General features: G+C 41.0%; 1 protein-coding gene across 2 annotated transcripts; it reads left to right on the plus strand.

Annotated features, from left to right (window-relative positions):
* Positions 1-579: 579 nt before the first annotated feature.
* Positions 580-27,733, plus strand: fgf22 (fibroblast growth factor 22). Of its 2 annotated transcripts, XM_014997780.2 has the most exons (4): positions 580-2,032; positions 2,152-2,808; positions 24,077-24,180; positions 25,593-27,733. In XM_014997780.2, the coding sequence occupies exons 2-4, from the start codon at positions 2,442-2,444 to the stop codon at positions 25,785-25,787; spliced, it is 666 nt and encodes a 221-aa protein (XP_014853266.2). In that variant the 5' UTR covers positions 580-2,032; positions 2,152-2,441; the 3' UTR covers positions 25,788-27,733. The 2 variants fall into 2 exon arrangements, with proteins under 2 accessions (XP_014853266.2, XP_087861014.1); XM_088004888.1 differs by having other exon boundaries at positions 580-2,808.
* Positions 27,734-27,850: the final 117 nt, after the last annotated feature.

Consider the following 27,850-nt stretch of genomic DNA (forward strand, 5'->3'; position numbering starts at 1 on the left):
TTCAGCTCAGCCTTTAACACCATCAACCCAGGCATCATCCACCAGAAGCTAACCTTGCTAACAGGACCAAAGTCCACCTGTCAGTGGCTCACCAGCTTCCGGAGTGACCGGCATAAGCAGAAGAGACCAGGAAGCACCTTCTTCAGCACAGAGGAACCATCAGCACCACTGCTCATAATGAATACTTAAACATTCCCAAATCAATACCATACAAATTTGCACTAAATATTGCTTTTTCTTTTGTATAAACACTGTATATTTTCATATAAACTAAAAATCTTTTATTTTTATTTCCTTTCTCATATATTAATCTCTTCACTGAAAGCAATTTGGAACCGATATAAAAATTGCTTCTTTTACTTTGTGTGATGATTAGAATTTTTCAAATATGACCGAAATACAAAAACAGAATACATCTCTAAAGGCACAAACACCAATGTATATAAGGGTAAACAATTTTTAGTTAAAAAACATACAAAACATCTGACTGGTATCTTTCTCTGTCCTCTTTTCTTTATCTGAATGGCTAAAGATTAGATATAACATAGATGGAACAGCAGGTCTGGGGAAGTGGTCAAAATGCTTAAGCAGCGTAAAGCTGCTTTCACACTTTCTAAGTATGAAGTTCTCAAAAGCAGTTCTAATGCTGGACGAACAGGACCCAAAAAAAGTGGTACTTACAAGTCAAACAAGCCCCCCTTGAAAGAAAAGATGAGTTGTAAAGCTCACAAATGAATTTTTGCAGCTCTTGTTTCCTGTTTCACAAAAATATGCATGTGAAAGAAATGAAGGCGTATGACTTGTTAAATTAGAAACGAAATGAAATAAGGCAATCTGAATTTCTTTGCTTAGCTTATGGGTAATTTGTGTTTCTACATTTACTTGAAAGATGACATTAAGGCTTAACAGGATTAAACAGGCTGGCCGTACATCACTGCCTCGACCTAATCAGGATTATTAAACAGCTTGTAAAAAACAGACAAGAGTGTGGGAAGTCACAAAAAACAAATGTGTTTTTCATTTCCATCCCGCTCTGCTAAATTAAATGGTAAAGATCAGAGGGGGTGTTTCATTGAAATATTAACACAGGTGATCAAAACGTCTCTCCGGCATCCTCTGGAATAGCTCTGCTAACACTTCTTCAACCTGCAACAGGGAACCTGCTCTGTGTCTCTGACGGCTTGATGATTTAAACCAGAAGCCGTGAAAAAAAAAAAAAAAAAAAAGCAAAGCCTTCCCTTAATTTGTCCCATATGCCTAAAGAGAAGAAATGAGCATGAAGGTGTAAAAAAAAAAGCTGCCTCCTAGCTGGCTTAGGGTCTGCTATGAGACAGTAATGGAGATGATTTGCTACAAAATGCCTCACATCAAGGGGACACGGCGGAGGTCATGAGATGGAACCGAGGCTTTCTAAGTTTTTCCAGGTGTTTGTGACCATGAAAGGGCCAAAATACGTGTTTCTCACACAGGGAACTCCTCTGAGAGGAGACGACTGAAAGGGGACGATATTCGGTTCAAACTTTCTCATTTGTATGAAATTGCAGTGAATGGGCGCAGTGGCCTCCTTCCCCCCACCCCTTCTCCTTTCAACCCCCTAGACGCTGGCCCTGCCCAGGATAAAATTCACAACGGCTCAGGCAGTGCCGGCACAGGGGAGATGGCTGACTGACTGCACACAGCAGAGCATGAGGCCGGTAGCTTACTGCTTCGCTGCCCTATGCTAGCGCTCACACACACTCACTGGCTTCTGCTCACCCTGACACACACACATACACACATACACACACACACGCACACTTTCCTCCCTCTCTCACTGTCGCAGACTCACACTGGTTCGTTCCCTCCCATACTTGCTGCCTCTCTATTTCCCTCAGTATCATACACACACACACACGCACACACACACATGGGAGCACACACACACACAGAGTCAGTCACCGGCAACTCTCATTCAACTCTCTCTCAGCCACGGGTCAGCAGCTCAGACAGGCAACTTGTTTCTATCCAGCTGGAAAGAGCAGAGCAGCACAAGGTGCACACACACACACACACACACACACACACGCATAAAGATATACACTCATCCATTTGGACTAAACTCAAGAATTACCCACATGTTTATCCTTAAACATCCTTGGACTGTATCTGCAGACCACTGAAGAAGACTTCAGTCCAGGGAAGCACCGGAAGGATCTGTGTCAAAGATGGAGTAGACTTCATATCAGGAGCTGAACGCGTGATTTCAACGCTGAAGATGACAACCAGAGAGACTTGCTTTCAACCCAAAGCGGAGACTGACCATCAGTGACATCCAGAGGATCTGCTGTGATTACCATTCCCCTCCCTTCGCTGTCCAGGACTCCCACCCTCCACACTGACATCTCTTGATCACCAGCATGCCTACAGCTTGCACAAGGTGCACCTTGGGAGCCTAACCCACCATGTGCAGATGGATGACATCCGCAGCTCATCTTTGCCCTAAACTTACCCTCAGAACAGCCACCACTGCCTCCTCCACTGGGACGTTCATCCCCTTGCCCAGTGCATCCTCCTTTGCCCTGGCATGCCTCACCCTGCTCTTGGTCACCGCTGGCAACGGAGCCTGTCCTCCTCGAGCAGGGCATGAACCCCTCCAGGGGCTGGGGAGCGGCACCAACTGTTCATGGACTTTGGAAAGGCACACTCGTAGTTACAATCACCTGGAAGGTGACGTCAGACTGCGGCGGCTTTATTCTGCCAACAAGTTCTTCCTCTGCATTGACAAAACAGGAAAAGTGGATGGCACCCGGCGGAAAAACTATGCCGACAGTAAGTAGCTTGTGAATTTAGTGTCAGTGCACCCTGTGACATCCCTGCTTTTATGGCTGAACTTTGTGATCGACTTTATAGTTCATGGGAATCTCCAAAGGTTATATTACCAGTGAGCTATATCTGTGTGTTTGGAGCATGGGAGAGGCGTTGCTAAGTGAGAAGGGAATACCCTTGTGTGGAAATGGACTAATGGGAGAGCAGACACTGAGGAAAGACACTGAGCATCAGTTGGTGTGGTGCATTAGGGCTGGAAAAAAACCTCAGTGTTACTGGCAATTAACTTGTCAAAAGTGTGGTGAAAGTGCATCAGGTCTTAAGTAAGCAGGTTTAAACCACAGCATAGTTTTTGGTAACTATGACCTAGATTAGATTTGTAGATTACAAGTTATCCTCTTGGTAAGCATCCTAATTTGTGCATGTAGGTAGGCTTTTTTTATAAACCTCTTCCCCAAGTGCATACAGTGCACCTCCCAAGCATCCCCAATCTGCTCACACTTGTAAATACTGCAAGTCGTCAAACCGAATGTGCAGTAAAGATGTGACTTAAAAAAAACATGCTATGGTTACAGGTAAGTGTACGGCTTCACCAGTGTGCTACATTGCATGTATAAACCATGTATAAACATGCCAGTCCATAACCAGGTATGTTGACAGACAGAGCTAAATAATACAAAAAAAAAAAAACAGAAGATGCAATAGACTTTTTTTATTTTCTGTCATTTTTACATAATCTACTTCCACACTGTGCCATCACACGTCAAGCAGATGAAGACATGTGACCTTTTCTCCACAGTGACAAAAATCACTGACTGTGGCCTCAGTAACTACATATAAACAATGAAATTAAATGATTGCACTTAAATTATGAATGATTAACCTGCTTTTACCTGAACGTCCAGTATCAAAAACTTCCTTTTGGTTTTCTTGGGTCTCTATTGTGCACCCTGTTATAGGTAATCAAATGTTTCAAGAGGGATTGCTGCAGAGGTTAGTACCATGAGGTTTAGGACTTTTGCCTTGGACAGATGATTTCATAAGGCTGTTTTGTTGTTGCCCTGGAGGCTGAATCCACACTCTGCTGTCAGACTGGAATTACAAGCACCACTTCAGCGAACATTTTGGAATCAGGGAACATGTCTCCATTTGAAATGATCAGAAGTCGGCAATAATCTCTGGTCAAGTGGTTTCCTCATCCCGCAAATACTCGCTTCAGCGAGAGGAAATCTTGAAGAATGCGTTCCACCTACACCAGGGGTTCAGCTGCACTGGTCTGAGACACGCAGTGGTCACAGATGTGCTTCCAAACATCCGCACTGTCCAATATACTGTCAGCTTCTGGTTAGTAAGATGCACTGAGTATGGTATCCAGGCCAGAGGGGATGTTCAGATACTTGCCTGGAAATTGGTTTTGTGATTCAAATATATTTATTGTTTTCAACAACAAGTTATTGTCTACAGAGCAGCAGAGTCATCAGAACCGTCATCAGCATACATTTACATACAACATATTAATTAGTCAGCTAACGCCAGTCAATGTAGATGGATGTTTACAGAGCTCCGGCGTGGGAGTCTTTATTTGATTGACTTGGTTACCTCTGCTACGCACCCTGTGTCCAAAATGGAAAATGTATGCATGACTGCACCAAGTAGCCAGGAGTGCGTATTGCAATCTGCAAACCTGTCAAAGAATGTGATTTCAATGTACCCATTTAAAAAATGGTCAAAGGCTAAAAATATTAACTTGACCCCTGATCTTGCGTATACTTTAATATGAATACAAATTGCTTCAGAAAGGCAATGTGTCACATCCTGTTTCTATTTATTGCAATTCTAATTTTTATATAAACCATTTGAGTCTTACTAAATCTAACAGGTCATTAGCACTGATTAAACCGATCTGTTGAACTCACATAATTGGGCGATTGGTTTGTAGAAAACTGGTTAAGAACATTGGATGTAAAATGGTACCAAATGCCTCTTCTGGTGGTATGACCGTCTCTTAGAGATTATTTAAATCTAGAAAAAGTGAAACAACTCCTTTATTTGGTACAGACTGACTCAAGGACAAGACAGCCTTTTTATTCATCTAATATGTGTGGAAGGCTGGAGCGCAATCTCCAGAATATGGCTCCAGCCTCTTTGCTCCTTGGCCGGTCTGTAACCCCATTTAGCATCTTCGCGTTACTGTTTTGCCACTTCCTTTTCCTATTGTGTATTGATGAAATGTATGGAAAGTTTATTGTATAATTTACTATAAATTTTATATTATTCTTGGAAGGCTTTATACAAAACGCTGCTTGGAGTATTTGCAGTACTGATCCTCTGATACTCCCGCTCGGAGTACCAGAGGATACTCCGAGATATCTTATGGATAATATTGCATATTATCTTATAGAACTAAATCTGGAAGACAATTACCTCTGATCACACCAAAGAGCTCTGAGATGATAAGTGTATAATGGAAATATTATATGAACCATTTATTGTCAACGCTGTTCAAAACTTTCTCTCCGTTGAACCAGAAAAAAATCTGAAGTGTAAAATTAGGGAACAGCAACGGCGTGAAATGTCCAGCAACCGTCCACAGTGCATCCTATAGTTTAGCAACTTTTCCAAGGAGCTTGATTATGCATGAAGCTGTTTCTCAGTAGACAGCCCATCAATGAACGTCTGTTCAGAGCTGCACAAAGCCAGATGAACTAAAACTGGCCATGATCTGACCTCCCTCTCCATTAGTCATTGGCTGACCGAATGACTGGGTAGTCTTCGGAGAGACATTTTTTACCTTTGACGGTAATATTTATGTATTTGGTAGTTATTACCTTTTTATACAAGTAGGTGAGTCAGACGTTTTTCCATTCAGTTACTGGGGGAAGAGCAGCTGCTGGGTCGAGCTGATGGGCCAGAGAGTCTGCTTCCACTGTGTCACCGAGCAGACTGGCAAAGACTTGTTAACCTGTCAGGAACAGTCACCTGGCAAAGTCTGTAAAATCCACTAGTAATTGCACAAACTCAAGCTGAGATTAATTACCCCTGTCTTAATTCTGGACCGGATTGTGACGTTACTCTTTCATCAAAGGCAACTTATGTCAGCTACCGTAGGAAATAATTCCACCTAACTATTAAACAAATTTCAAACTAAACACATTTCGGGAGGACTGTGGGCTGAACGAACATGGAAATTTGTCAGATTTAAGAGAGGATAAGAAAAGCAGTTGAGATTTTGAAACTTACAGTTTTTCTTCCAAAAATCATTTACACCTGCGATGTCGAAGTCAACAGGAACCCTTGTCTGTTAACATGTTGTTGCTTTGTGTTCCTCGTCCATTATCTTTTCCTTTACCGGAAAGAATAGATTTTTCTGTGCTCACACAGAGTTAAGGGATGTTGCAGCACCCTGAGCTGAGCACACTGCCAAACAAATGGTCATGAAGGCTTTGCTTGAAATTTACCAAAGTGGAACTTGGAGTTAGTCTGTGGTTGTGCATCTCTATGAGATCTGCTCTAAGACAGATAGGGAGGTTGGCAAATTCAATCTCCTCTTTCAGTAGAGATTGTCGACACCGCTACATTACCGTCTCACCTCCACCCCACTCAGTTTTTCCAGCTCAGACTCCCTGTCAGGTGCAAAAACAGTTGGAATTAGTTGACAGGCTCTTTACTAATTGAGGGTGGAAAATATTGTATCAGTCCCAGTGGAGCAGGAGCATGGAACAGCTGAGGGAAGAGACGAGAGGGAAGAAAGGCTGACTTAGATGGATGGAGGGATTACGGACTTGGACACAGTTGAAGGGAAATGCAAAACTTGTTTGGCACAGGAGCGTGCTTTTGTGCAATGCTCCGCGGTTCGACTCCAGCAGAAGTCGTGGGCATTACTGCATGAGTTTTTCACGTAAGCAGTTTGATAGTCTTTCAAAGAAACCCCCAGAAAGCAGGGACAGAGGGGAGTCTGGAAACCCTTCTTGCGAAGTGATGACATTTCAGCACCGTCGCAAAAAACCTTGAGAGGACAGGCTAACATTTGTAAAATCTCCAAAGTGTTCCAAGAAAAATGTTCTGCCTTGAGAGCACACATGTGGAAATGTACACAGTCACACACTGAAACACAAACACTAACTCCTCCAGATAGCCATTTCTGAAGTTTGTTATCAGAATCAGGCCAGTTCTGAACGCTTCTCTCGTAAAGTGTTTGTTAATAAAACCAAATAGAAAAAAATCGACAAGGACTAAACATAGATCATAGTCCGCATGATTGCAAACTACTTTACTGTACAAGTTACTATAAATAGACTTCCCAAGCACAATAGTACAGTTGTTTTAGGTGCCAAAAGGGAGGACTTCGACATGTTTTCTTTTTAACCTATGTCTAAGACGAAAATGGGGAAAAACACACCCAAGTGTTTAGAAAAGCAGCAGAGGCAGGTACACATCATATCCTGTCCAGGGTCATCGGTCACCGGCTGCTAATTAGACTGAGCTGCAACACAACAGCTGCACTGGCGCGCCCAGCGACGGCTTCATGATCAATTACAACAGTGAATGCTGAGTCAAGTTCCCCTGACAGATGAAATTGTGTATTTCAAACTAAGGCTTGTTTTTACCCATTCTTTCCTTCTGTTTCGTTTCATGGCTCTTTTGCTGGCGGGTCTCTCTCTTTGCTTCATGTTTTTGAAATCCCCATTTGAAAAGGTGGCGTGTTGCATTTGGGCGTGTAAGGCTAGTTACATCAAAAGAAATAAGGTCTCTCATCCAGGGCCGACCCAAGGTACGATCAGCAGTTGCAGCTGCTTAAATCCGTGAACTTAAATCCATATGGCACCGATTGATTGATAAGTTCAAATAATTATGTACAGCAGTTGCAATACATATTGAGCAAATTGATATTTTCCTTAGTTTAAATATTGCTGATGGAGTCACAGGCATGAAATTCACACCACATGATTTCAGCAACTCAAGTAATTCTCACATACAAAGAAATCAATGCAAATCATCCCACAAATAAAGTTATAGATTACAGGTGTACAGGTGTGAAACACACTTACAGAAATTTCTTATAAAGTTTACGGAATAACCTTTCTTGTTAATGACGTATTCAAGATGTTTCCCGTTTGGAGAAACTAGATTTTGAATCATTCTTCTACACCGCTCTCTGTCAGCGCTCCTTGGCTCTTTAACAACTCTTTCAGTAATTCTTATGGCTATATTTCATATTTCTATCTGAAATCTTATGAGAGACTTCTGGTCATTGCTGCTTTATAGTAAAACTTATTCTTTCCACTGTCAGATTTTTTTTTCTCCAGCAGCAAAAGTTTACAAACACAGCACCAGTCACTGGCATTAGCATATTTCACAACAGTATTTACTTGTGAATGAATCTTTATGCAATGTTTTTCCAGTGAGAAAATGTAATCAGCTTCTGATATTGAAGCAGGAATGTTTCAATTCTATTTCAAAATTTAACTGAAGTCCCTTCTACATTTTTTTTTTCCACATAATGTTCTGAATGCTTACTTGCTGTTCTGTTTCAGTTCTTAAGACATGCTTAATGTTTTTGTGCCAAATCCATTTTAAATTCTTTCTGGTTTATCTTGTATGATGATTTTAACCTCTGTATGTACAACATCTAAATTATTTTTTTAAACTCATGAAAAAACTGTAGGAATTGAAATCCTCATAAATAAAAAGATGAATTCCCGAGGAATTTCTGCCCAGGGCCTCATTGAACTTTGGACCGGCACTGCAGCCCCCACAAAGCAGACGTTGCAGAAGTCATCATGGAATTACTTGAGCTCTCTTCTGCCTCTGCAGCTGCTACTTTCACAGCTGGGGTGTGTTGTATTTACCGACTTTCTCGTGATGTGCAACGTGTTCCTTTTTGAAGCACCAGTTTTCCGAGTTCGAGAGCGTGTTTGACTTGGAACAAAACCCAAAGGAAAAACCACCACCGCCACGCTGAAATATGTTGTGGAAATGTTTCAAGCCTGTTGTCGGCGGGGGGAAGCTGTCCATCAAAAAGAGGAGAAACTAATGTGAATCTGAGCCTCATTAAAGAAGGGAGGCGATTCACAAACACATCGCTTTGCTCCACTTTATCTCAGAGGAGTCAGAAAGTAAAGAGTTGAGCTAAATCTTGAAAGAAGGAGAAAAAAAAGAGTTGATTATCATTATTACATTTTAGTTTTCCTTGCACGGGGTTTCTGCAGAAGAGCATCATTCATTCGAATGAAGTTTTGGTTCTGCGTCCTGCAGATTTTACAAGGGAAAATTCAACTTACTCTTAATACTTTTAAGTGTATCTTATTCAAACCCCTCCTTTCATCTTTGCAAAATTCTCAAAAGATAATAAACCCGAGTTAAAAATGGATTATACAATGAAAACAACAATAATACCCACAACAAAATGCCTTTTTTATCATAATATAACATAAAATTATTTTTAAATTTGTGGTCACCAGCCCATGCCCACCACTTTGTGGCACATATTGTCCCTTACATTACTGACTGCACTTTGAAAGTGTAGTGCTTTCCTGTAGCAAAGCAACCTGTAGAACATCATATCTGTTCTGCACTGGGTGCAGAGAGGTTCACTCTGCGCTGGCCTCTCATCAGCCATAGCTTAATGTTAATTCTGGTGAAGCTCTGTGGATCAAAGTACAACAGTCCATCAGCTAAGGAGGGAAGCACCTGGCTGAAAAAAAAAAAGTGCTCTGGTTTGTTGAGTCAAGAGAATATACATGTTAATGAGGCTAGTTGGAGGACCGGGGCATGCTCTGCTATGCATTGAGGTGGAAATTAAAGGCTAGAAGAGTGCTGGAGTGTTTCCCGATGCTCATTAGTCATTAAGGTTCTCCTCTGGGTTTGTTTCAACTGTGATGGCATTTTTGTAAAAATCTCGGACGCCGAGCAGGGGTAGAAATATCTTTTGGGTTGTGCTTTTCATATAGCTCCAAGTTACTTCCTTCTTGTCAAAATCAAATCGACACCTGTCACATTATGCTGAACCTGAAAATCATAATTTAACATCAGTCACACACGTGCGCAGTTGCTGAATAGGAATGCAAAATCCTTCGCACAAATGCGTGCGCTATCACTTTCCTGGGAACTCTGCAGGACAAGAGTGTCAGTGTCAGTCCAATTAGCCCAGAGATCCCAGATCGGTGCCAACTGGTTTCTGTATCCTGAATGGGTTCACAAAATGTAGCAATTAGTAGCTAACAACCTTTAGCAAGCGTGGCTCTGGCTCCTCTCTTGGATTTAATGGGTTCATCAGCAGGTTTATAGAGTCTGACTCTGGCCCTGCCAGCTAATTTCTTTATAACATTACACATAGCCATGGATATCCTGTGGGCGTGAAGTTACCACAAAGACTTCACAGTGTCGGTACCTAGCTACGCGAACCCTAAAGCTATTGACCAAAGATGCTTGCGCTGATGTTCTAGAAGCTTGTAAGGAGCAGACAATAACTTCTAAAGCACAATTTAACGTGAATGTCGCTGATTCAAGAGTAAAAGAGAAAAAAAGATGGAGGTCTCACTCTTTGAATTGGGCCAGAAAAAACAAGCCATGTAAGCCTCCCTTGGCATTACAGCGCATTCCCGCACGACCAGACGTTGTTTTTTTTGTCCAAAAGCAGCTGCCTTAATGATTTAGGTGCTTTAAACACCAGTGTAACAAGCCGCTGCTAATTACAGTGGCGTAATATAACTCTGAGCATGGTCATAGCCAAGAAGTAAGTTTTGAAATCCAGAGGAGCAAAAGAGAGAGTTTGATGTTTTACTCAATGGGAGAAATTTGGTGCAGTTCTTTGGTAAAAAGGAGAGTTATATCTATCATTTGGAAACAGCTAGCATTGGTTCCTGAGCGCTGACTGTCTGCAGTGGTTTTCAAATGCTGGTGAAGGTCTAAGTCTGCAGACGTGGAAATACACATGGTTATATATGCTGATATAATCCCTTCAGGACCAGTTTAACCCCCAGAAACACTAATGTGGGGTAGTATATAAAGCCCTAAACCTGGCCTTTTGAAAACAGCAGAGCACCTGATTTACACTCACTCTATAATATGGCCCACAGTATGAGGAAGCTGCAATATAAAAATAAAAGCAGACTCTCCCAGGTAGCATACCTGAGCTTCTCCTTTTTTCCAAGGAAAGCTATAAACCACATTTGCACATGGAATTTCAATATACTTCAATCTGTTTTTCAAACCTCAGTAAAATATCCCTAGAGGTCTGAAAACCTGGGCAGCTTGAAGATGACTGCAAACTTGCTGATTGGCAACAGACGTTTTGCAACCTCGGACATACTGACATGTAGTTAATTATGTCATTACACTTAGAGGAAATATTTATCCTGGAGGGAAATTGACTTAATTATAAATAACTCATCCTGCCTTTTCAACCCCACTCTCAAGTCTTTTGTAGCCTTTTAAGAGTGGCACACAGTGTGTCATTTAACAAAGCTTGTCACATTGACAGAGCAGGATGTGATAGTGTCTCCCATCACACTGCATGACTTGTTGCTGCAGCAGAATCATGTCAGCCAAAACACACCAGCCCATCAATAAATGGATCGCAAGTTAGGCGCATTAATGTGTTAATATTGAGATTAAGTCCTGTTATGAGTTTGAGGTGAAAATGGGACAAGAGACAGTGGTAGAAAAGCTCATTGCAAAAAAAGAAAAGGATGAATATTAGATGAACACTATAGATATATATGTCAGATAAGCACACCGCACCTTTTAGGGTTTTATCAGGTCTATGACATACTCATTCAATCTTACCATGATTTCTTTTAAATGCAAAAAAATATGTTGCCATGGTGATTGACACTGGGCCCCTGATGAAACATTCGAGACAAATACCTCATCCAGCCAAATTCAAGACGGGTTTAAAACTGTTCATAGAAAAACATAAATAAATAGATAAATAAATGGTTCTTTGTAAAAAAAAAAAAAAAGTTATCCAGTTACAAACTAAGGCTCCAAAATCCACTAGGTGACATGATGACTGTGTGGAAAAGCCAGTTGTTCAACTAAATCAGCAAGTGTTTGAACCAGTGCCACTCTTGAACAAGTCAAGACTGGGGGAAAATCTTTTGGAAACCCAGAGTCTGAAACCTGCTCTTGTAGCTCCCACAAAATATATTATATATGCTTACCTCATAATTTGAAACTTTCCCCACGCTTAATAAGAACAAATGACATTGCAACATATGTGTCAGAGAAAATAAGGAACAGCTAGCCTAATGCGAGTCCTGGCACACCAACAGACCCCTGAACCAGATTACACAAACCCAGACATACCTGCTTTTTATCTCCGAGGCCATTTCACTAAATGAACATGAGCAGGATGTAAGTATCATGTCAGAGCACAGACTGTGAGTCCTTGTGCATTCTGAATGCATGTGTCTGTGTTTATCCTTGTGCCATTGCGGGAGCACAAAATAAACCTTAAACTGAAAAAGATGTGCATTTCTGTTCCCTAAAGGCTAATATGAACCAGGCCTTACCATGGGCTGGGCTCAGGCACCTCCGTGTTTGTGTGTTTGCGTGCACGCTGACACGTGTGGGCCTGTGTTTATATGTGTGTTTTTCTCATCTGGGAGGCCATGCTCCTCATTACAACTCGGAGGGTGGCACAAAGCAGCGACAGAGGCAGCGCACAGTGTACTTTATATCTCAGACCGTTGTCTGTTAATTCTCACTTTGTAGTTCCAGCACTACAACTACAACACCTACTTTATATTGAATGAAAGAAGAGATCAATAGAATGAGAATCAATAGATTGATGGTCTAAAGAGCTGCCAGTGACTCCTTAGACTTTTCTCAATGACTCTTAGAAGCTTGTTGGCTGTTTCTAGATCTATTTTCCTTGTCATCAGATTGGAAATTGTATGTTTTTTCTTGACGCAATTTTCTACAAACATCAAACATCCCGTAGCACAAAATGATGTCTGTCCTCTTTTTGCAAAACATCAGTTTTTTTTCAACAATAGATTAGATAAGTTGTCTTTTTAGAAATAGTCATGTAACATTTGTTGCTCGAACCAAGTTATCATTTTGCTTTTTTTGTGCAGACCACAGTTTAGAATTTTATTTATAAAAGAAATAAATCAATCAAACAAACCATGTATCATTTCCATCTTCTCCACAATTACTATCTCCTTTTCGTTACGCTATCACATAAAATTTCAAATAAAATACAGGAGACTGTGGAAAGATCAGGAGGTATGAATAGTTTGCCACACACAGTACCCGATCAGACACTGTCTTCCACTGTCTCCATTTCCCTTCTCTGCTCCCCTGGAGTGGATAGGATTAGGGTCAGGGCCCTTTGGCCAGTGGAGCAAATGACAGCTTTGGCAGGAACCTGATTTCACTCTTGTGCCTTCTGTCAGCTGCTGTATGCCCATCTCATTTTAATAATGTAAATATGGGGCAAGTTCAGGCCACAGAGAATATTCTGTGTCCTGCTGCTCAGTCACTGGAAACTCTCTGCGCACCTGAGCCACACAATGCGCATATACTTGAAGTCCGATGGGTACGGGTTTGTAGGACTCTGCAAACTAAACCAGACTCAGTTTGCCTTCTGGCTGCTTTTGAACGGTACTACGTACAGGCAAAAACCCGAAACACTTTGCGGAGTTAAAAGCTCACAATGCACTAGTGGGATTTGGACTTTTATGGGAATGTCAGGAAACTACAAATGTATCCACACTGACACAAGGAACTTTGATTTTGAACTATCATCTATCATTGTGACTTTAAGTATCAGTTTACTTGTCTATTAGAGACCAAAATCAGATTCTCTATGGAGGTATGTGTGGTGAATAAACATCCCAAGTAGTTTAAATGCAGCCTCATTGGTATGTTACTGAAATAGTAATATGTGGCTTTCTTGAATTTTATGTAATGCGTTCTATTTGTTTGGGCCTATTTAAATTGTATTTTGCAAGCCGAAATCCTGTTACTGCCTCTTTTTTTTTTTTTTTTTTTGCTGTACCACAGTGTTGGTAAGAGGCCTGAATAGGGAGCCATGAGGGACTCCATGTGTTTTTTATGTGCTCAGATTTGGAATTAATTATATGATAAATGAATTAAGGACAGGGAACAACATCTTAAATGTTTTGGGTTAAAACTACATTTTATAAGTTTCTCCATCTTCTCTAACTAATTGTGGATTTATGACTCTAAGAACAAATATTTACAAACAGGAAGTCATTTAGTGAGTTAGGTTTTATGAGGGGTCCTCTATATTTCTGAAGACTCAAATGGCCTAAGTAGTTATAAAATCTAAAATAAATAAAACCTTTCTAAGACAAAGCTGTGTAGAAACTTATACAGCTAAATTTGACAGTGCTGTTTTGCTATTTACCTCAGTAATAAAAAAAAACAAAAAAACTTATATGTAGCGGTTCAGGTAAATGGGCATGAAATGGTTTGTTTACAGGTACTTAAGGGTTTGATGGGGGGTGAATTCAGGCATGTAGTTGTTATGGATTGTCTGAATGATTTTACAGCAAAGTCTAGTTATTGAATCTATCAATGTTTTGTTTAATACAAGAAATCATCACAGTACAGAGCAATATCACAGTCATCTCTTCTGGCCTGACTGGTCTGAACAGCCAAGCAGACCTTCTTACCAACGTTTAGTTGCACAGACAGTGACCTCAGTTCGACGTGAACAATACCGCCATCCTTATTGCCCCTTTCCAAACACAGGAAAACGCAGACGTGGTGACTCACAAGGCTCACTGCAGGCGGATCTGCTGGTAACTATCTGCAAAAACCTTTGATAGTAAGTCCTCTGCTTGTTATGAATGTGATGCATGATTTGGAGGCAGTTTGCTCTCTGCTCCTGATTAAAGAAAAGCTTTAATGATCACTATGACGGCGGCCCTCTTAGAACCATGTAGGACGCAGATGAGCTGGTGGAATCCAGACGAATGACTTCATTAACCCTTTTCACCTTTGCTATCCCAAAGCTTACTGCGGCAACCCTCAGCCCTGCTGGGTACCCACTTCCTGAAGTTATCCTCTTATGTTTCATTTTCTGGCTGGCTTGTCCCCACTGGGCTTGTAAATTTGGGGTTTGATGAGTGGGGGGTCTGATTCAACATCCTGGAGGTCCCTAATGAACTGATTGATGTTCACTACCACACAATCACTAGTCATCATGTCCAAGGAGGCTTGTGCTTTAGCAATGTACCGACTATGCAGCGCATGCCGTCAAAGAGAGACAGGTATCACAACGATTATGCGGTCTAGCTGTGTGGTGGTGAAGAGAGACGTCTGGGATCTTTGTTTTTCAAAGTGAGATTCTCTCAACGGTTTATACTTGCTACCCCTTATGGTAGCACATTTGCCAGGGAAAGCAGTTCACCCACTCTCACAGGACCGCACAGAGGTATCCAGATGTGGAGGGTGATTTTAGAGTACACGGGTCAGCCTGTCTGGGGATAAATCAGACAGACTAATCTGTCCTGTGAGGGGATGGGGGTAATTGGTCACATTTGACCCCCCGGCCTTGAGGACTGTGGGAACGCAGGCTTTATCTACCAGCGGTAATTGACTAATGAAACACTTCCGCAGCACCCTCCGCCAGATTGTCATCCACCGTTTGGGTTAGGGTGAGGTATATGCATGCATGTGGTTGCGTGAGTGTGGTTGACACAACTGGGTAAGAGTAGTGTGTGTGTTTGCACGCGTGTGGGTGTGTGTGTGTGTGTGTGTGTGTGTGTGTAGTTTATAGAAAATGGCAGGATGCGGAACTCCCTGTGGCCATCCACGCAACTTATCAGCAGCATCAGCCTCTTTATGCTTGCAGCACAGTGAGACTTTGACAGACCACACATTAACGATTGTGTGGTTGTCATTACAGTTTAGATTTAAATTTCAAGTGGAAATGGTTCATTTGCTTCCAATTCGAATTAAACCCACCACAGAGGGCAACACAATGATGAAGTACTTTAGAGCCGCAGGTGCAAGCTGGCATGCTCTGTTGGCCTGCGGCTTGTGACTTCGCTCAAATTTTATGGTCGCTTTGTGTGGGATGCCCACATTGATTGAAAGACAAGAAAATCAGCATTGGGAGAGCGAGGTGAGGGGGTGGGAGGGTGTTAAGAAAAAAAAAAGGCTAAAGTTACGGTTGTGAGACAATGTCTCCGAGGTCCCATCAAGTGAGCCATTCATAGATGCTGGCCTACCAGTTTGTGGAGCCAGGGAGACACTCCGATAGAGTGGGGCCCAGGGTGGCCTCGTCTTTTTGTCCCAAGCTGACCCCTGGGCTCTAGCCTGGCCTCTGCGCCCCTCACCTGGTCTGTCCCAGCGCACTGGTAAGAGGATACCTGTAATTTGCTCTAATGGCCTTTGAAAGACCTGGCTAGGCTAATCCCTGGAGTGCTTCTCCCGGTAGCGCACCACGTGAGAAATAGCGGGGGGTTGGGGAGTGGGCTGGGGACCAGCCTCTGGATGGGAGAGAATGTCACCCCTCGCAGCCTTGGCTGCTGCAGGAGGGAGTCTGGGAGTCAGCTTTCAGCAGATCACTGCTGAGTTGTTCACAGACTCAAAAAAGAAACGTATCCCTGGCGTGTAGAGTAGAATCTCGTCTTCTCTGTACACCTTTCCTCATGGCTCAGGACAACAGGAAAAGTGGGTTAACGACATGCACTAATCTGCTCTGGAAATCGTTTACTGATTCTCCGTGTTCCTGTATGCTACTGATGAATGTGATGTGCTCCACCAACAATAAAAGACTTCAATATCCCAATGTTGTAAAGTTGCAACTAGTAAGGGAATTGAAAGAGACTGACTGTTAATAATAGTAGTAATGATAGTCCTTTAGCTAAAAAAGCAGGACAAGAGACACAAATTCCTTTCAGGCTCATCTTTGCTGTCATTTCTTCAGGGATTTAAAGGAATGTGGGAAGCGCAAGCGATACTTGGACAGGGAGGGTCAGTCTTCCACCAGTCTTTTCTCTGCCTTCCTGTTCTTTCTATCCATCGTTCGTCCTTATTTTTCTAGAAGGGGTGGGCTACATGCAGGGGATTGCGTTCAGTCGGAAACTGCTCCTCAAGTGTCCCACTTCTTCTTCAGGATGGTGGCCATTATATCATAACCATAAAGCCATCTGCGTAGGGACAGATTCAAAAAGTGACAGCATGTTTATGTCTGCGAAATGTCAGGTATGCAGGAAAGAATGACTGAAGCCCAAAGTGGTGCAAACGTAATCTGGTTGGTTATTTACTTTAGTTTTATTTGATTAGATATGATCAAAGCGCACACTCTTTCTTGCTAAATAATTTTGGGACAGTCCTGAGTTTCAGAGCAAAAGCAGTTAAAGGAAACATTGTTCATATCATAGGTGAGGTGTGGAACAGAATTAGATCGCAGGAGGAAAAGGCTTTGGATGCTGTTCTGGATGTCCGTTTACTAACATTTCCTGGATAAAGATAGTCTTATTCTTCTTCACTCCCATGCATACAATTGTCTATAACTTCACATAAAGTAAGAGCGGACTATCTTAACGCGATTTCTCTTTCGGTTTGGAAGTCAGGTGTTTCCAAAGCGCCCAACCCTTTGCACAAAGTAGAAATATCTCACCGCTGCTAAGAGATGAATAAATCACGCGGGTCCTGTGAGAGTTGTAAGGTATGATACATTTCCAGGTGGACAAGGTGGGGGTGCGGGTCAGATTGGGGTTATGACCCAACCAGGAAATACGCTGCTTACATAAATGCAAATGAAAACAATAAAAAATAATTATTTCTAAAAATATAAAATAAGTTACCATTTAAAAGAATTAAGAAATGTACAAATTATCATCATTCAATGGACAATTTTAGTAATAATTATGTTAACACAGGAAATGCAGATTACACCAATGTTCTAGACTCATACAAATCCAAATGAAGAACACTTTTTGTTGGTACTTTATCAAAAACAACATATTTTTAAGATTTTGTGATGACAGAATCCTAAAACAAGACAAATTTCTCTGAGGTCTTTAGACAGAAATTGGCAATGGGCATGAATTACTTAGAAACATTATTTTGTATACCTTCCATGTTTGCAGTCACACCAAATGCAGTGCTCTTTGTGATCTCTGCTGTTTCAAGTCCATTATTCTTCAACATACATACATACATACATACATACATACATACGTTTGGAAACCAAACTAAAACTTTGATCATGTTTTTCAAGATCCAAACAGACATCCTGTATTTCTCATCCAAGAGCATGTTTTTTTTTTTTTTTTCTGAGGAAAATGAGTTGTTGTATTTTACTAGAGCGCCGTCGTGCATGAGATTAAAGATACAAGATGATTGTGGGGCGTTGAAAGAAAGGCGGCTATATAAAACAGACAAACAAGAACATTAGCCTTACTTTTCCTTTACAAATACACATTCCAGATATTCTTTATGCAGACTCGCTTGCCAGACACGTTTACATTCACACGTTTGTTGGCACGAATGCTGCAAGTGTACAATTAACAGGCTTGTAAAAGTTGCAAGGCAGACTGACACAGATGTGGGAAGATGATCATCATTTCATGCCTTGTGGACCTTTACAGCCATGCCCACGTGACAGATGCGGGAGGTAATAATTTACCCTTTAGTCTCAGGGAAGTTTGCGATTCTTTCAGAAACACAAAGAGCTTCCAGATGTTTGGAAAATGGTTGCTGTAGTTCGTCTGTTGAAACTTAGATTAACCTACCTTGCCAACATATGAAGAAATATCTGGTTTTAAATGTCGTCGAAAGGAAGTGCGACGTACGATCTTGTTTCATCAAAGCAGCTAGTATTAGCCAGAGGTCATGTTGAAGTCCATGTCAGCAAATATCCTTACAGCATCAGTGTCCCAAGACACGGCGGTCATATCCGGTTATCATAACCTCCTGACAAGACTCTCCTTCATTTGTCAGTGAAACACAAGTGTTTGGATATGGGGAAACTGAAATAAAGAGAGGAGCTATTGTGTGTCCGTTTGCCTCTTTTAGACTAAGCATTGACGATGTTGTACTTCCTGTGCGTGAGCCGAGATACTCAAACGAGAACAGGGACAGCGAGGCATCTATTGATTCACTTATTACCGACAATCTGTCAACTGTAATCACTGATTTGTTGTCGAGGTGTGAACGTTGGTGTCTACCCCAATACAGTAGCAGTGAGATTTTAGACCTTACTTAATGAATGGGAAAAACGTCCATTTCAGTTCACTTCCATTCAGTTTGTCAAGCGCTTGTGTCAACCGATCCAATTAGATTAAGCGTCAATGTACAAACTCTATTTAATTAAATACAATCAAAATTCGATCCTGGTCAAGTTTCCTTTATTACACCCACTGGAAAAATAAAAAATAAAATAAAATAAATGACATATGGCAATAGAGGAAAGTGGATCACATCAAATTGTTAACCTCAAATTAATATCTGACAGGACGTTGCTCAGTGTGAAAGGTCATGTGTAACCATTAATCAGAAATTAGTAAACTACTTTGGCCAATTTCCACAGCTTAGTCAAACTATGCTGATCAGCCCATTATGTCGATTGCGTGTCTGCCTGGATAACTCTCAACTTGACGTGGACAAGAAGCAGAAACATACAATCATTGTTGTTTTTGCACAAACAGACTGCAGTAGAATTGAAAAGGTTGCTCCAGTCTTTTGGCAACTTACCCGACCTACAAGTTGCAGCTGATCAGAAGAGCTTTTGTAAATTTAGCTGTTCAACTTCCAATAATCGAAGGTTATAAACCTGAAAAAAAATCATACAATTCTGAATACTTGGATTATGTTTAAGTTACGAATGTTTGGAAACGTCCTTTGCCATGAGTTCTGAATTGTGGCATTATTTTACATTAAAGGTTACATGCAAGTGTTCCTATCATTACACTATGAAGGCCTTCATGGGGTGCTGTTTCTCATGCTAATCTCTCAAGGTGTTTAAAGCCATAGTGAGTGATGCATCCTTTGTCCACGCTGATACATAGGCGGCCCTTTTTGCCCACTACCAGACCCTTCAAGGGGGTCGTGGCAGATCAAAGATGTTGGTCACAGCCATTAGCCCTGGCAGCCCTAACCCCACATGAAAAGCTTATTTTTTGAAAAGAAAGGCAGAAGAGAAAAAGGAAAGGAAAAAAAAAAAAACAACAAGCCCCTCTTCGTTTAAAAAGCAAGCAAACTGTGAAATAATTGAAAAGTTATGTTAATCAAGAGCAGGAACACAGCAGGATTCCCAAAATTCCCAGGCCTTTGCTCTGGTCGAGAAAGAAGCCGTGGGCAGAGGTTTGCTCAAGGGGCAGTGTGAAAAATTAAAAGAGCTCGGAAAATTAGCAAGCAAGACAACAGGGGCGAAAGAGCTAAAACATTTCAGCCTCCTTCTAGATGGACTGAGGCATTTTGCTCCGCCGTGGTGCCCTTCATTCAGAACGCTTGTTCATTAATTAGATCTTGTCCAGCTTTTCACCTCACAGGTGAGCAACAAAGACTTTATAGGGGGCCGGTTTTCTGGAGGCTCCTTCCCCCACCGCCAAACCCACCATCGTCCAACCAGCACCTTCACTCTGTACTCCCTCCGGTCCTTCGCCTTCCTCCCCCCACCGCCATACTGTGGTTCTGACAAAAGGGAACCCAGGGAGAGTGTCTCTTTCGTTCCTTTCTGTCTTTTTTTTAATTTTTTTTCTTCCGAGGTCAGAAAAGGCTTCAATGATCTGACGATGGGCTAGCGTCCAAAATAAGGGCGACAGAAAAAAGAAGAAAGACTAAAAGAGAGTCTGGGTAAAAGACTTTTTCTGCTTTAAAAATCTCTTAGAGGAGAAATAAATGGCAAGTCCACAGTTGACTAGACACGTATAGTGCAGGATTTGCTTGTAATGGCAGCTTGAGCTTATTGACAGTCCCAGCCAAAACATGTCAAAGGTTAAGAGATCTTGCCAATTGCAAGTGGGGAGCCAAAAGTGCCTTTTTTCTTTCACTCAATGGGGCCATCAGTTGATACTTGCTCTGCAGAATGAGGCAAAGTGGTGACCCACGGATCCAACGGCGAAAAGAGTTATTTTGTTCTCATTGTTTGTCTTTCTTAAAGTGATATTTGTTCAAAACTATTGAATTATTTATTAGCTTAAGAAATTGTAATAGTTTTTAGAAATGCGAGCATGATTCAAGTAGACTATGATCAATGTCCCAGCTATTTAGTCGTGAGCATATACTGCAATGGATATACGCACCTTTGTAAAAAAATGGATGGATTTGGTGATCATTAAATTGAGACCGAGATAAATCATTTTGGATTTATGTTTGATTTTGTAAATCAACCTTTTAGATGGGAATCTGTGAAAAATATGACGCTTGATTACTCTGGCTTAACACCATTAAATTAATACTTTGAAAAAGCAACTTTTAGATTATTTTCTGCATTCAGGAAGGGAGGTGTGCCCTTTACACCTTAAGTCTGTGCGCACTTACAATCAGATAGATCTACTTTTTCTTTTATTCCATCTGATTTTTTTCTGTTCAATTATACTGCATAAACATCACATTGAACAAAATTATCCAGGCATAAATCGAACATTTTATGCAGTCATTACATTTCTGGCTTGGTTTAAAAATAACTTCAGATAGAAATCTGTGCTGCATTACTGTGTTATCAAACTGGCACCTTTTGTTTGTGTTAAATCCAGACTGGAGTGATATTCGAAACTCAACGGTTTGGAAAACTCTTTAATAGCTTAGAATAATTCACTCTGAACACAATGGTGTGACTTTTCAAATGGTGGCCTGTGAGTTATGTGGATCTCCCTGGTGTTTATAGATGTGTGGTCAAGCGTCAAGGGCCTAAGTGATTCCTTTAAGTGAGAGGGAAATTCCCTCTTGCTTCTTCAGATCTTTTTTTTTCTCATCTGGCTTAGCAGGAAGCAGCAGGGATGAATAAAATGTATTTTTGAAAAACAACCGTAGCTAGCAAGTTAATTTCAAAGTGATCACGTAAAAAGAAGCTCAAAAATCAAAATGATTTTGCACCTGCTATGTCATGCTTCTTAAATGAGCAAACTAAAGTGTTTTTCTACACTATGTTTAAACCCCCCCCAAAAGACACATTAAAATAAGCAGATTTGACAATTTACACACAAATTCTAGAAATGTCTCTGATGTGACAAATTCGTTCCCATGCTGTAGCTTCAAACACCAAATGGTGGCAATTACAGCTGGCACCACTTTCAGGCACCAGCGGTTTTCACTGGCCTGCACTAATGCCCCGTAAACCCTTGCAGGGACCCTAAATTGTCAACCGAGCCTCGGCTTATTGCTTACAAGTCGCTTGCACGCTTCAGGTGCCACCACAGAGCACACCCGGTATTTGTAAACACAGCTTGTAAAAAAAAGAAGAAGAAGAAGAAGAAAAAGAAACCACACACTTTAAAGCATTAGTGTTTCCTCTGAGGATCAGAGCCACCATAGGGGCGCAGCTGGGGAGATACCTGGATGAACGAAACCGAGACACTCACACCTTCCTGCAGCTGTGCCCGAGTCGAGACAAGGCATCGTTTACACCTTCCTGTCAGGGAAGAAAAGAGCTTGAGTGTACTTGCCTTGCTCTTCTTCTTGATCTTGTTAGTCTTTGTACATTTGTGTGGATGGCTGAAGCAGATGATTTCACATTATAGGCATGACAATAACTAGGGATGTTGAGAACTGGAAGATGAAAAAGGTTTGCAATTAATACAATGAGAGTAGTAAGTATATATTTCTGAGGACCCAAGGAATACTGAATTCTAAACCAGTAACAGCACTTTGTAACATTTTGCAACTATCTGGGACATAAGAGTAGAAATTCGAAAGATAGACATGAAATCACCAACTCAAATGATGTAGCAGTTTCCAGATACAACTGGCTTTCGGAAGACACCAAAGTCCATCTATGTGCATCTTAACCTAAGGATTTATGAAGTTGCTCTGTTAGTGAACAATCAGCATCACAAAGGCCAAGACAGCACTCTACAGATCAGAGAAGCAGCCAAGAGGCCATGTTAACTTCGACTGAGCTGCAGAGACTCACAGTCCAGGGGGGAGAATCTGTCAACAGGACCAAAAATTTGCCGACCACTCATAAAATCTTGGGTTCATGCTAAAGTGTGCAAAAAGAAAACAACTGTTAAAAGAGACCCACAAAAAGTCAATCCACAGTTTCCCATAGCCCACACAGGTGACACAGCGGACATGTGGAAGAGGCCGCTCTGCTAAACAGATCAAACCAAAGCTGAACATTTCAACCTACACGGTAAACATGTGCAATAAAATACAATAAGCAGCCATGGGCACACACTTCCCACGGCAAAACATGGTGGTGGCAAGCAGTGGCAAGCTGTGTGGGTACTTTTCTTTAGCAGCAACCAGCAAGTTAATAATAGTAATAAAAGAAAATGTGTCCTGCAACTTTTAGATGCTTCTCTACTTCAACGCACCTGAGTCAAATAATGAAGTCATTAGCAGGACTCTAGAGAACTTGACTGCACTTAGGAGGTGATTCAGCTATTTCAGTGAAGCGTGATGGACCAGGGAGGCAGCTGAGAGCCGCAGGACACCAGCCCTTGAGGACCAGGACTGCCCAGCCCTGTTCTACTGACTCTGTGTGTAGATTCTGCACACAGAGAAGTGTAGAATCTATACACAAATTTGCAACAGATATCAGTCTAGTTTTCCTGCAAGTACCTGCATGATTCACAGTAACAAAAAAAAAAAAAGGTTTCACATCGATCATATATAGGCAACCACATCAAGGCTCTCTTTTGAAGGTGTAAACCAGCAAACAACCACTATCTTCTTCAATCAACTCCTATTCAGGGTGCTTGGAGGCAACCACAGAAACCTTCCTGTCGTGGCTGTGGCCGCTATTTTCTTATCCAGATTAAAAGCAAACCACGTGGCACTTGTTTGAAAACTCTAAGTGGGTTGGAGAGCCCACTTAAGTGGCAGAGACACATAGGCTTTATTTCCTTTAGTAAACAACACTTGCAGGAGCAGGATGAAGTGTCACATCCTGAGGAAAGAGGACTTTTATTGATGCATGTAGCAAAGCCACGTGGAATGTGCAGGTTCAGACGATGGGGTGCTGCAGGTGTGTATTTGCTACAGAATTTGCATCATATCAAGAATCTCCTGCGTACATTATCGTCTGTCTTACGGCAGAGAGGCTTTTGATTGTGAAACAAAGAAAGCCTTAATGACTCTAACCCAGACTCTTGTCCCTTCTCTTGTTTTTCAGGCTTGATGGAAATCCGATCTGTCAGCGTGGGAGTTGTTGCCATCAAATCTGTCAGTACCGGCCTGTACTTAGCAATGTCCAAGAAAGGCACGCTCTTTGGATCGGTGCGTATACAGCCTTACGACATTGCTTCTGGAGGTCAAGACTTCCAGGTCTAGTCATTGGGGAGGGTGGGAAAGGTACCCAAGATGAATTGCATGGGAACATTTTACAAGAAAGTCAAAAAAAAAAAGAGGCCAAAGTGTCACAGATCTATACCTGCATCCTCAACCAGCTTGTTACACTGTCAAAATAGATGATAGAAAAAGAAAAGAAAACACTGGACAGGGACGAAGAGCCAGCTGGGCTGGGATTAAGTGCTTGCCAATTGTTGTTTGGCATAGCAAGGTTTCAAATGTAATCACCTTCCATTGTTAAAATCAGACACACGAAATCTGTGATGTCTACTGCACTAACATCTTAAGAGAAATATCAGTCAACAAGTACTGATACGGAAAAGGGACACACCCTGCACTAAAACTTTACACATTTTATACATTGGGGATCCAGAAACTCCAAGAGATTCATAGAAGGTTCAGGCATCACAGTGAAGATCTTGTTTTGGCAGCGTGATGGCAATCTGGAACATAACACCAGAACGTCTTGCAGTCATTAGAGGCAGGAAGTGCCCACATACAAGTGTATTGGATGTGGCCTGGAATTTGTACCAAAAGAACGTCCTTCCAATAATAAAAAAATAAGATTAGAAAAGGATTAGTTTTTAAAAATCCTCCCAGTGGAAAATTTAACAGTCAGGACACAAAAACTAGATCACAAACTATTACTACCTACTGAGAAAGTAATGAACTGAGCAAAATAAATTTATTGAAGATTGTTTTGGGTGGTGAAATAGTTCAGTTTTTTTTTTGTAGGCACACTTTGGGCATACCAAGTAGGCATTTTTTAAGCATTGCCTATTTTAGTACTGTTGCAGGCCATGTATCTCAGGTTCTGGTTTCTTGAGCATGACAATGAGTTTGCTATACTCCACTAGTCCCAAAAGTCAGCAGAGCTAAATCAAATACAACCAACAAGTGTGCTTTGATACCGTTATGTCAAGATAGGCAAAAATCTCTGAAAATTATTTCTGATTCTGTGTTAGCTCTATGACAGAAGTAAGAAAGATGAAAAGTCCAAAAAGTTTTGATCACACACCAGCAAGATGTACCTGATGAAGTGGCCAATGATTGTACGATAATTCTTTCATTGACCAATGAGGCACATCTACCTGAGGACCTTTTAATTCTCATAATCTTCAATTTAAAAGTTGACATAATCAAGAACACCTGCAATAGGAAAATGCACCCCCTGCAACATCTGCAAACACCTGGAAAATCTTTCAGTGCAACAACAGACCTTGACCTTTAAAGGACGTCTTGGAAGCTGGCCTTTGATGGCGCAGCCGGAAAATCAGTCAGCGTTGAGATGCAGGCCTTTCTGCTAACATCCTTAATCGTCTCCCTCTGTCTGACCGCAGGTGAAGTACAGCCCAAGCTGCAAATTCAAAGAGCGCATCGAGGAAAACGGCTACAACACGTACGCCTCGCTTCGCTGGAAGCACGGCGGCAGGCAGATGTTTGTTTCGCTGAATGGACGCGGGAAACCACGGCGAGGTCACAAGGCTTGGCGAAGGCACCCGTCGACTCACTTCCTGCCTATGCTTCCCTCCTAGGCGCGTCTGAACTCTTCCAGGCTGCTGCCCGGCTCATCGCCCCCCCCTCCCCTCCTCACATTAGTACTGATCTAGATGTGACAACAATCTTTCCTTTTTATTTATCCATCCTCATGTTACATAAATGTACATTTGCTGAGCTCTGTAACATTTTAGAGTTAGGATATCTGCTTCTTAAGTTATTTTCTGCATATTCTAATGAGGTTAATATAAAACAGTGCAGTTCGACAAAGAAAAAAAAGTATATATATTGTGTTTTTCTTCACAGTTTCCACATTTGTGTATGTGTGTGTGTGTGTGAAAACTGCATAGAAAGATGTGAGAGGCATCACGTCTACAGATAGGTATTAAGAAAAAAAGCAATTAGAAAATAGTTTTAAATCACAGGGAAAGGTGAAGACACTGGGGTTTTGCTCTGTTCACTTTCAAGCTGCTGGTTCAAAGACATCAAAATCTTAAACCATACACATCAATCAGTTTTAGGGTTTATCACAGATTATGTGAATAACCTTCAGATTAAGATTATGTGATACAACTGCTCTGTGTATATAAAGCAAACCAACAACAAAAAAAAAGACATTTTAGGCAGTAGTCACTTCTTTAAACTAATTGGAGATATAAAATTCAAAACAAATAAATAAAACAACAAATAAAAAAAATTTGAAAATATGTTGCATAAGAAAAATAACATTATAAGGTGCAAAATAATTCTACATATTGCATGTAGTAGTAGTTTACTATGTTAAGTACTACTTCATATATTGATGAACCATTGTATTAAAGCATTGTTTTTAGTTTTTTTTTTTAATTTGGTATTTCTTACTTTCTAAGTCAAATCACAGCTTAAAAAGATGAATGAGTTGAATCTAAGCGGTCATGGAAAAAAAAAAATCTGACAGTAGGGGTTTGGTGCTGGCCATTTTGCCTCTGTTATTTCATATGTTTGTTTTTTTTAGTTTTGTTCATTTAAAAAAAGAAAGAAATGGAGTAAACTGGAACATCTTCCATGGGATGTTTCACACTGTCCTACATATATTTGTACTCTCCAGAGGGATATTTTCTACCATGCTTGGGCCATTTTATTCGTGAAATATTACAGATCATGATCCCTAATCAAACTAAAATACTCAAATAACTTCAATTCAACATGTTTCGTTACATGACTTTGAGTATATAATAGAAAATTACTTTTAATAACCAAATTCAAAAGATGCACGGTTGGTACAGAGCATGCAATCCCATTTTGTGTCCTAAAAAATCATGAAGAAAACCATCAGATTTGCAAAAAAAAAGTAAAATCATGAAGAGTTGCAATGACCAGCAATTCTCCGTATATTAGAGAAGAACAGAACGTGAGGTAATCAAAGAACTGATGTCATTTAATACCCTTTGTATACTTCTGTGTATTTCTGTCAGACTTCATCTAACGCTCAGCCAATAGATGATAGTTTAAAAGGCAGGAACATGAACCATACAGCATGTCCCTAACTTGCTGGTTCTGCACATGTCAGCAGACTCCATAAACCATATACCACCATGAACTTTCAAGCTGAGTAGTAAATAGTTTAATCCATACTGCCTCTCTGCAAAGACTTGCTAACCCTAGAAAACACAACTGTTTGCTGATAGAACATTTAATATATTTAACACTATTCTTACTCTCTAACTCTTAAAGTTGATGTGTATTGTTATTTTTGACTCTTTTGTCGGACTCCAAGGAAAATAGCTATATTCAAGTTTTATGTTTGGCTCAGTTTGTATGATATTACTACTGAATACTGGTACATTTGTGATCCACTTACTGCATGAAGCACAGCTTATTGGTCAGTTGTATGTAAAGTTGCATCCTTAGACAACAATCCTAAAAAAATCCATCTAAGCTAAGTCATTTGAGTGCCTTCGTGCAAGATGAGTTTGGTAAACCTAAATAAAATCTGCAAAACTCATGAGTCACGCTGAGTTTCTTATCTCCCCGGCGACCGCTTATCTGGACCCTGCCACTGTCTGAGAAATGTTTGTAACATCTCCATCAGAGCTCTGTGGCATAATTTGCCCACCTCACA

Source organism: Poecilia mexicana, unplaced genomic scaffold (genome assembly GCF_051168715.1).
Source record: "Poecilia mexicana isolate PSO_F unplaced genomic scaffold, ASM5116871v1 scaffold_4, whole genome shotgun sequence".
Classification (NCBI taxonomy): domain Eukaryota; kingdom Metazoa; phylum Chordata; class Actinopteri; order Cyprinodontiformes; family Poeciliidae; genus Poecilia; species Poecilia mexicana.

Excerpts from the sequence above, each read along its gene's own strand:
- fgf22 (XM_088004888.1), top strand. The coding sequence starts at position 2,442 with ATGTGCAGATGGATGACATCCGCAGCTCATCTTTGCCCTAAACTTACC. Across the intron at positions 2,809-24,076 it reads GCGGAAAAACTATGCCGACA|GCTTGATGGAAATCCGATCT; the intron begins GTAAGTAGCTTG and ends CTTGTTTTTCAG. Across the intron at positions 24,181-25,592 it reads AAGGCACGCTCTTTGGATCG|GTGAAGTACAGCCCAAGCTG; the intron begins GTGCGTATACAG and ends GTCTGACCGCAG.